Source organism: Episyrphus balteatus, chromosome X (genome assembly GCF_945859705.1).
Source record: "Episyrphus balteatus chromosome X, idEpiBalt1.1, whole genome shotgun sequence".
NCBI lineage: Eukaryota > Metazoa > Arthropoda > Insecta > Diptera > Syrphidae > Episyrphus > Episyrphus balteatus.
The window spans coordinates 4,519,861-4,530,621 of NC_079138.1; the positions used below are offsets into that span (position 1 = coordinate 4,519,861).

The 10,761-nt window shown below is 38.4% G+C and overlaps 1 protein-coding gene across 1 annotated transcript; it reads left to right on the forward strand.

Annotated features, from left to right (window-relative positions):
* The first annotated feature begins 463 nt into the window (after positions 1 to 463).
* On the forward strand, positions 464 to 6,648 carry LOC129920515 (vitellogenin-A1-like). Its single transcript, XM_056001804.1, has 3 exons — positions 464 to 583; positions 645 to 1,369; positions 1,442 to 6,648. The coding sequence occupies exons 1-3, from the start codon at positions 553 to 555 to the stop codon at positions 6,512 to 6,514; spliced, it is 5,829 nt and encodes a 1,942-aa protein (XP_055857779.1). The 5' UTR covers positions 464 to 552; the 3' UTR covers positions 6,515 to 6,648.
* The last annotated feature ends 4,113 nt before the right edge of the window (positions 6,649 to 10,761 follow it).

Consider the following 10,761-nt stretch of genomic DNA (forward strand, 5'->3'; position numbering starts at 1 on the left):
GAATCACACTGTATAGTCCCATAACCAAGTTTAAAAACTATTGATTTGTTTTGAGATGAAGGCAATTTTTCGACTTCGTTGATTGGACTATAATTGTTACATTTTTTGTATGGCAGATAAGCTGCTATTAAGAAAAACTCGAGTTTATCCCATTTGAATTGCATTGGATAAACTCCATTTTAAGTTAAACAACAACTATGAATATGACCCATTAAGATTATGCCAGTTGCTGAATTTACTTTTCGCACATGTAGGTATTAATTTAAGGGTAATGTCTCATCTAAAAATTCAAGGCTATCTGAACTTCATTTTTTAATCATGTAAAAAATGCAAAAAAATGCACACTGATATCAGTTAAACTATTTAAACACAAACAACATCCTGCATCTGATTTGCCTTATCAATGATTTCAAAATTTGATGAACTTGCAAATTTCATAGATGCTTGATCAGTATAAAAAGATGAGAAAACATTTGAGAAGGCACAGATTGGTTTAGTTACTGATCAGAATAACCTTCTATCGACTGAACACAGCGCTCACTCCGGAACGGCATGAGGACTTCTTTGATATTCTTAACCCTTGGTAAGTTTGAAAGATTTGTCCTTGTGAATATTTTGATTCTAATTTATAAAATATTCAATAGTTGGGTTCTGTGCTTGCTCAACACCATGGCAGCCAAACCAACAGTATGATTACTCTTACGTGGCAAATACACTCACCGGCTACGGATTGGGCAAGGATCAATATGTTGGTATCATCACAAAGGGAAAGTTGATCTTGCAACCTGAATCTGAGACAGTTGTTCGCGGAAAACTGTCACAGGTTCGACATGCTCATTTCCACGATGAGCTTAAAGACGGCCTCAACAGTAAAATCCCTGAACAAAAATTGAGCTACAGCGACGAACCTCAAACCGAGTCCTTGTTCAGCATCAACTACAAAAATGGAGTTATCCGTTCATTGGATGTTGATCAATCTATGAGCAATGACGATGTTAACCAGCTCAAGGCTGTTCTCTCCCAAATGCAAGTTGATACTACTGGCGAAAATGTCATTACATGCCGCCACAATCAATTGCCATCAGACTCCTCAACCAGTGCAACAAACGCTTTCTACAAGACTATGGAACCCACAGTGACTGGTGAATGCGAAACTTTATACGAAATGTCAGCAGTTCCCGCTTTCAGCGATGCTGAACCTGCAGAAAAATGGGCCCCACAAACAGGACTTTCAATGGACGAAAACCTTTTGCAATTCGTTAAAACCGTCAATTACAGCAACTGCGATGTTCGTCGTGGATACCATTTCGGTATTTCTGGAGCATCAGACATGAAGCCAAATTCAAACCAGATGGGAGAATTCCTTTCCGTAAATATTGCCTATTTTGTTATTTAGTTTTGTTTTTTGTTTTTCGTTTTTCTAAGACTCAGTGTTTTGCAGAAAGCTTCCGTTACCCGTGTTGTTGTGTCTGGTCCCCTGGATCGCTTCACAATCAGATCTGTGGAAACAACAAACCGTGTTGCTGTTAGTCCAATGCTCTATGACGATGATCAAGCTGAAGTTGTCAGTCGTATTGCTCTTGAACTTGAATCTATTGCTGCAATCAACTCTCCTCTGGCAGTCAACTCTGAAAGCCTGATTCATGTTGGAAATTTAGTTTACCGTTACAACATTCCATCCGATAACCAAAATAACCCAAGAACATCAGCTAAGAGTGCCATCAACGGTCAGTACGACGAGGAACAATATAACGGTCAGCGTCAACGTCGAAGCATTGATTCCGAGAACCATATTCGTAAGCAAACCACATCCTCTTCATCATCTTCGTCTTCTTCCGAGTCATCTGAAGAGTTGAACTCTCCCCACTATGCTGCCAAATACCCTCACCACTATCAACCCCACCCAACAACTAAACAAGCCACTGAACAACCTCTGCATCCTTTTTCAATTGGAAACAAAGGAAGATCAATCCAATTCCATAACTCCGTTGATGCTGTAGCTGAAGGCCAAAAGCTAGCTGAAGAAATTTCCACCGATTTGGAATCACAAGGAGAGATCGCTACCCGCGACACCCTAGAGAAATACACCATTTTGGCCGAACTCATCCAAACAATGGACTATGAACAAATCGATCAGTTACTTGCATCCCGAAAACAACAACAACAACAACAAGCAGGCAAGCAATTCCTTGAAGAGACACTCTTAGATGCTGTTGCTCAAGCTGGTACCAATCCAGCTGTCTTATGGATTGTGAACAATGTATCCAATGGTCAAGTGCGAGGAATCCAAGCCGCCAGTCTGTTGGAAACAGCTTTTAAGAACTTGCGTACCCCAACTGAACCAATTGTTCGTGAAATCTTCGAGAAGATCATCAAGAACGATCAAGTTCGCAAGCAAGCAGGACCAGGACAGTACCCAAGCATCCTCATTAATTTTGCTGATTTGTTGCGTCGTGCTTACTCTGACAAGAGCTACGCAAACAACTACTACCCTGTGCAATCATTTGGCTCATTCGAAAAAGCTCTCGGTGAGATTGTCACCAAGGAAATTGTGCCCTGGTTGGGACAACGTTTGGCCGACAACATCAACAACAAGAACCAACAACGCAGCCAGAAGTACATTCGTGCTTTGGGTAATGTTGCCCATCCCAAAATCGTTGAAGTTTTCGAAACCTACCTGGAAGATGAGAAACGTGCTTCATCATTTGAACGTTTGGCTATTGTTGCTGCCTTTGATAAACTTGCCCAGTCATACCCTAAGTATGCACAAAAGGTCCTCTATAAAATCTACAGCAATGTTGCTGACGAACCAGAAATCCGTAGCATGGCTGTAGCTCTTTTGATGCGTACTGACCCACCAGCAGCTATTCTTCAACGCATGGCAATGTCAACATACAACGAACCCAGCATCGGTGTTAGAACCACAATCAAGTCCGCTATCAACTCCGCCGCTCAACTAACATCAAGTGAAAATGCTAACCTTGCTGCCAATGCTAAGGCCGCTCAGCAGTTCTTGAACCCACACACTTATGGTCTTCAGAACTCAAAGTCTTCACTAAGAGACCATGTATCCGAGGTTCTTCAGATTTCAGAAGAATTCCAAATGACTCACATCATGGGACCTGACAGCACCTTCCCTAAATTGATGAGTTATACTTCTTGGAAAAACTATGGAGGCATTAATATGAATGATATTGATGTTCAAGCCCTAATGTCCAGTGTACAAAATGTATGGGATGCTCTTGTTTCTGATGGAAAATCCAACACTGCTGAATCCCAAAAGTCCACCTACTCTGCACACAAAATCATCAAACAACTTGGAATCAACTTTGGCTCTGAAAACAACAACGAAGTAGCTGGACAACTCCTCTTCAAGATGTTGGGTCGCAAGAACTTCGTATCCTTTGACGAAAAAACCTTGAAATCAGCTCCTGTTCAACTTGCTGGCATCATTCAGAAAATAATGTCCGGTCACCAATTGCACTTCAACAAAATCTACGACCATCAACAAATTGAGGTTGCCTTCCCTCTGGCTACCGGTTATCCATTCTACTACAGTTTCAAGGCACCTATTTTGGTACAAACTGTCGGAGATGTTAAGGCTAAGACCACACCAAGTCTTGCCAATGCACAGGCCTGGTCCAACATTCACGATACACAAGCAATCAACGTTACATCAAAGGTGCGTTTCACTTTCAGCATGGAAAAGATTGGTAAGGCTGGTTTCATCACACCTTTCGAACGTCAACGCTATGTTGCTGGTCAAATTCAAAAGATGCAAGTCCATATGCCAATGAGTGCAAACCTAAACATTGACTTGAAGAACAACGCAGTATCAGGAAAGGTTGCTCCATTAGCTACTGACAACAAAGTTAAGCTTATGCACTTCAGTTCATGGCCATTCACTGCTCGCAAGAACGCCCTCAGCCTACGCCCAGTTGCTGAAGCCCAAGAGGTCAAATTGATCGAGGTCCGTCCAACTGTCGGAGACGAAACAACATTTGGTCAAGACTCTATCGGTATGGCTTTCCACGTTAGATCCCAACATCAATTCTCACAGAATGCTGTCAATGCTATGGAACGCTTGCTTCAGAACGAAGGAGTCAAGCAATACGCTCAACTTCCAATGAGTCTCATATTGACAATGGAATCTTTGGTCAAGCAGCAAAATATTGTCAACCCTGTACAGTTCTTGCCTTACTTGTTTGAGCCAACAACTCAAAGCACATCTTCCGGAAATATTGTACTCTCCCTGCTCACAATGCCTTTCTATCAAGACATGGACAACACAGGATTGACCAAACTTCGTGCTGCTTTGTCCTTGGCTTCTTTGCCATTTGCCGATGCAAGTGAGTTGAAAGAAACTACTCAAGCAGAAGACATCTCTGCAAACGGACCATGGCCAAAGAGTGGACTGGCTCACTACAAATTCACTCTGCACTTAGATTTGCAACGGTCTGCCAATCAAGCTGTGAAATTCGGTGTTCAATTTGACAACCAACCCGAGATCAACGAATCAAGCAACAACAAGCGTTCGCGTTCTGACAAACCACTTTCCTCTACTGATGAATCCAAATTGGCTCTGGTCTCTGATATTGCACCAAACAGTGAGTCTCGCCGCGAGGAAATGATTTGGAATGCCGCTCGTGATATGAATCAAGCATCTGCTGGACTTATTGATTCTGCATTAGTCTTTGATGGATCAAAGCCCGCCAAATTCGTTGGAACCATTGCTCAAGCTGACAACTCTGTTGGAGACAAGACCCGCGTTTTACTTTTCGGAAGTGCAAAGACTGCCACTGGAGGCCCAGCCAAGCAAGTGTATGCTTCTTACATCAGAAACTTTGCCAACACACCTGCCCTTAACTTCTACAATGCCCAAAAGCACAACGGAAAATCCAACGCTAAATTGACAGTAATTCTCGGAGAGGGAGGCAAACCCAAGAACTCTAAAATCAATGTCAAGATTATCATGGATCAAACAAACAACTACCAACAACAACTCCTCCAATCGCCAATTTCCCAAGAATGTGAACGCCAAATGCGCGAAGAGGGCAACAACCAGATGCCAGCCTGCTTAAAGGCAACCTACCAGGCCAATCTCCTTGACCAATTCCATATTATTGCCGAAACTGAACAACCAACTTCTGATGTTAAGAGCTTTGCACAATCTATCTACTCTGTCCTGAACCACTGGGGATATTACAACAATAAACTTGATCAATCAAAGAAGGGACAACCCGGCAAATTAGATGCCAAGATCAATTTCGATGTCCGCCAGCATTTGATGAACATGACCATTCAACTTCCAACTGGACAACAGAACTTCACTGGACTTCCTATTCCACGTAACGCTCGCTACCTTTTAGCAGTTCACCCAGGAATGAATCTTGAAGAACGCACCATGCGCACCATGACTCGCAACTCTGAGGTGTGCGTAATCGATCAAACCAAAATTTTGACCTTCGACAACGAAATAGCCGAACACCAACAAATTGGAAAGTGCTGGTACGCTGTGCTCCAACACATTAAGCCAACTAATACTCAAGATGAGCTCTCAGTTCTCGTTCGCCAAGCTAACGAAGGTGGCAACAAGAGACAAGTTCAAATTGTTACCGCAGGACAACGCATCCAGCTTTCGCCATCGAACACACCTAATACTCCTGCCCTCGTAACTGTTAACGACAAACCACAACAAGTTTCCCAGAAATCTTCTATCGATGTTCACGCATCGATGTCGCACTCCAGACAAAACAGCCAGGAGAAACAATTGGTCGCCCGCATCTATGCCATCTCAGAAAATGATCTGAAGGTTGAATTACACGGAGCTGAAGTTAAGATCTATTACGATGGAGAAAGAGTACGAGTACATGCCGATCCAAAATTGCGCAACCAAGTTGCCGGTCTTTGCGGAAACTACGATGGAGAACAAAACAATGACATTGCCACACCAGAACAAAAAGTTCTACAAAACCAAGAACACTACACTCCAGCCTGGGCAGTAGCCGATGAGACATGCGAATCGGATGTGCAACAAGCACAACAAAGAGCACAGTCAGCTCGTTCTTACAAAGTCCAATATCAAGCTGGAAACGTAGTTAGCAACTTCGAAAATGGAAAGAAATTCCAAGGCAAACGCCAATCTGACAGTCAATGGCAAAGCTCATCTTCTTCATCTTCTGAATCAAATGAACACCAACATGGTAAATTCGCAAGCAAAGCTGCTCAAAAGCAAGGCAACAAACCATGTGAAGTAACCAAACGAGTTCAGTTCCTTGCTCAAGGACCATCATACTGCTTTACCACAGTTGAGGTTAATGCTTGCCCAAGTCACTGCGCTAAGAAGGATCAAGTTACTATCGAGGTTCCAGCTCATTGCCGTGGAAAACAGGATTCTGTTGCCAACATGTTTGTTCAACAAATTCGTCGCGGTTCAAACCCAGATCTTAGCTCCAAGCCTGTCACACAAACAATCCAAATCAATGTTCCAAGAGATTGTGCTAACAAACAATAGATACTAACATTGATAACCTAACTCTTTATTAAAAAAAAAAAAAAACTTTTTATTTTTCTAAAGAATGTAAAAATCATTTTAAAAAAGCAATACGCTTAAATAAAGCGACCTATAAAAAATTACTGTTTTACTCATTTCCACTGTTTACAACAAAATGTCCCTCCCTAGCTCTTATAACAGCTTACTATCGATTTTTCTAATGACCTAATGAGTTTCTTGACTGTATCCTGAGGAATTCCTTCACATTGGTCTACCAAAGCTCATTTACTGTCGATGAAGTGGATTCTTATCGTTTGTTTAAGCAATACAAACGTCCTTTACGAATACGGAAGTTTCTCGTGCACTATAGAAAGAATTCTTATCGAGCATAAGGAATAACGGGATTCAGCAGAATATTGGAAATACATCGATCTAAACTTAAATTTCTTGCCCAGGCAGCACGAGGCACAAAAACAACCACGCTTTTACCTTTTTTGAAATGCCTCTCTATATCATAAAAGATCTGCATCTGCCTCTTAGCATAAGCCGCATGGTTTCAATAAAACAGTGTTGAGAAAACTGCTCGCAAAGTGTGATTCACAGATGCCGTGCCGCACTCAACTCGCATATATGCGGATTATAGCTAGCCCTATTATACAGGGTGTCCCACAGTCACCGCCCCAAATGAAAACCATGGATTCCTGAGGTCATTTGAAGTCGAAAAACTTAAGAGGTAATTTTCTCGTTTTCGTCCCGTTTTCGAGTTACCACGGTTTTTATGATTTTTGCTCTCTTGTCCTTTAACTGGCCTTATCTTTGCCAAACTAAGTTTGATTTGAAAGATTTTTTTTACAACTAATCAAGAATTTATTACAGTTTAAGTTTGTCTCAAATTTTTTTTTCTGCGGACAACCGTTTTTCCACAATTTTGCATCAAACACAATTTTCTTCGTTTTTTTAGTTGTTTTTAACACTTTCATATCATTTAAGTCAAAAAAACACGTTAATGAGTATTAATTTTTTGTCCTTTTTCTTAAAGCCCAGTTTATTTTCATAAAAAAAATAAGTTTTATTTCATAAAAAAGGCTACTGAAAGTAATTAAAAAAAAAATAAACGAACTGAGTGAATTAAAAAAAAAATAATTTTTAAATAAAAAATTGATGTAAATGAATTAAAAACTTTTTCTGAGCTATTATGATTAAGAAAAGAACAAATAGATAAAGCTCAGAAAAAAATTTAATTTATTTAAATCAATTTTTTATTTAAAAATTATTTTTTTTTTTTAATTCACTCAGTTTGTTTATTTTTTTTTTAATTACTTTCAGTAGCCTTTTTTATAAAATAAAACTTATTTTTTTTATGAAAATAAACTGGGCTTTAAGAAAAAGGACAAAAAATTAATACTCATTAACGTGTTTTTTTGACTTAAATGATATGAAAGTGTAAAAAACAACTTAAAAAACGAAGAAAATTGTGTTTGATGCAAAATTGTGCAAAAACGGTTGTCCGCAGAAAAAAAAGTTTTGAGACAAACTTAAACTGTAATAAATTCTTGATTGGTTGTAAAAAAAATCTTTCAAATCAAACTTAGTTTGGCAAAGATAAAGCCAGTTAAAGGACAAGAGAGCAAAAATCATAAAAACCGTGGTAACTCGAAAACGGGACGAAAACGAGAAAATTACCTCTTAAGTTTTTCGACTTCAAATGACCTCAGGAATCCATGGTTTTCATTTGGGGCGGTGACTGTGGGACACCCTGTATAGTGTGTTTTGGCTCACTCAGACATGCCATTTTGTCAGTAGCCCATGTTAGCCATATTATAGTTGCGCAGATTGTCAGTACCGAGAACTGTCAGATGAAAGAAAAAAAAAATGGCTTCCTAAGTTTTTGACAGCTGCCCTATTGAAAATGTTGTTGTTTGTCTTGGAAATTGTTGTTCATAAACTTCCCTACTAACAATTTTGCTCCTATAATGCTTTACAGAAGCAACAATTGCATCTGTAAAGCTTTATAGAACCAAAATTGTTTGTTGGGTTATGACGCCATCTTGCAAATTTTGGGCAGATACGCAGAAGATAACGATAATAAAAACGCTAATAGGTCAGTTCGTTGTTTTCCCGCTCCAATGCACTCTGAGTCATGTCAATCAACTGTCACAAAAATCAGAGTTTCTCGGATTTTATTTTACATTGAACACCTCAGAGCATTAGTTTCACAAGCTGATTTCTGTTTTGACATTTTTTTTCTTTATTTAGTTTCTTATTTCTTGAATTTTGTGAAAAATCTTGTATTTGCCACAAAAATTTTGTATCCACAAACGACAAATCACTTTTCGCACTCCAGCAATTTTTTTTTCTTAAAGCCTGGTACGCTGCTCGCGCTAAATATTAGCTCCCATACAAATTATCGAAAAATTTGATCTGAGCTAAAATGGATCCCATACAAATTATCGATAACTTGTATGGGAATTTTATCTTGGCTAAAATTTAGCGCGAGCAGCGTACCAGGCTTAAATGTTGACTCTGAATTCCGCGCTCTGACAAAATACCCAGAGTTATTCAGGGTGCGTTCAGAGCTAACATCGAACACAGAGGAAATAACTCTGCTTGAAAAATGAGCTACAAAAAACGCTTGACAACGAATTCGGAGCGACCCAGAGTGCCCTACAGCTCACATCACAAAGAACAAACCTAATGTCTTCTTATTGACACTTGGCATCACGACACCTGGTGGATAGCGACGAAAACCCGAAAGTTATATAGATTATTTTCCGATTTGCCGCTCAATGTAATTTCCATAAGAAAAAAAAACAAAAAAGACCCCGAAAGACATTTATTTTACGAATTAATTTTATATGAACGAGTATCAATTTTATGATTGTAAAATGATAATAATATGTGTTTATATCTAAATCAGGTTTAAAATATATCAAAAAGAATAATAATTCCTATTTAATTTGTCTCCAAAAAATGAAGCAAATTGCAGGAAAACAACAACAAATACTACTTAAAATATAAAAACTATTTTGGTTTAATTTTCTTTCAAAATTGTTGAAAATAAAAAAAAAAATGCTTACCTACTATTATAGCAAACTCATGCTGAAGCAAGAAGCTATAGAGGCAACAAACATACAATGGTCAAACATTATAACTTGCCAAACGACCAAGCAGATCTGGCCAAAGCTAGATCCAAAACGTTCAAAAAATTTATTGTCTCTAAGTAGATTGCATATCAGCTCTGTAATAGGTGTCTTAACAGGACACTGTCTCATAGGCAGACACGCCATAAGACTTGGCGTAATCTCTAACGACTTCTGTAGAAATTGCCTTGATGAGGAAGAAGAAGAAACAATCCAACAATTCTCTGCTCATGTCCTGCCCTTTCCAGTAGACGTAAAAAATACTTGGAAAAATATTTCTAAGAAGATACTAGTGAACTAATCAATACTGACATCTTCAACCTTCACCGCTTCATTAAAAGCTCCAACTGGTTTAATTAGTGAGGAATTTCCATACAAAATCATGGTATCACAACGGACCATTAAATGGTCTAAGTGTGTCAGTCGTTTTCCTGACAGCCATTTCTACCTAACCTAACCTACTATTATTTGTGAAAAAGCAAAACAAATAAAAGAATAATTTAATAATTTCTATATTTTTTATAGTATTTTTTGTTGTTTTCAGGCGATTCACTTGCACTTTTTAAATACAAATTACACAAGAATTATTATACTTTTTGATATATTTTAAACCTGATTTAGATATAAACACATATTATTATCATTTTACAATCATAACATTGATACTCGTACATATAAAATTAATTTGTAAAATAAATGTTTTTCGAGGGCTTTTTTATTTTTTTCTTATGGAAATTACATTGAGCGGCAAATCGGAAAATAATCTATATAACTTTCGGGTTTTCGTCGCTATCCACCAGGTGCCGTGATGCCAAGTGTCAATACCATACTTGTATGCCAGCGTTACCGTTGAAAATTTTTGAAAGGTCGCTAAAAAAGTCGCTTTTAGAAAAAAAAAGGTCGCTAACCTGAAAAATTGAAAAAAAGTCGCTATTTAAAAAAAAAAAGTCGCTAAATCGTTTTCATATGTTTTTACATAGAAAAATAAACATAAGTTGTCTTGAAACAAAGTTTTCATTAACAATAACGAAATTAGAAACTAAAAAAAAAACAGTCTTCATTTTAGGATCTTAATAGGCTATTGATTATGTAGTTTAGAAAGGAACTAAGACGTTCACGGGTTTTTAT

What these genes read in the sequence shown, in the direction of transcription:
- LOC129920515 (XM_056001804.1), top strand. Translation starts at nt 553, where the DNA reads ATGAGGACTTCTTTGATATTCTTAACCCTTG. An exon ending in TTTGATATTCTTAACCCTTG is followed by an intron (nt 584 to 644) that starts GTAAGTTTGAAA and finishes AATATTCAATAG; the next exon opens with TTGGGTTCTGTGCTTGCTCA. An exon ending in AGATGGGAGAATTCCTTTCC is followed by an intron (nt 1,370 to 1,441) that starts GTAAATATTGCC and finishes AGTGTTTTGCAG; the next exon opens with AAAGCTTCCGTTACCCGTGT.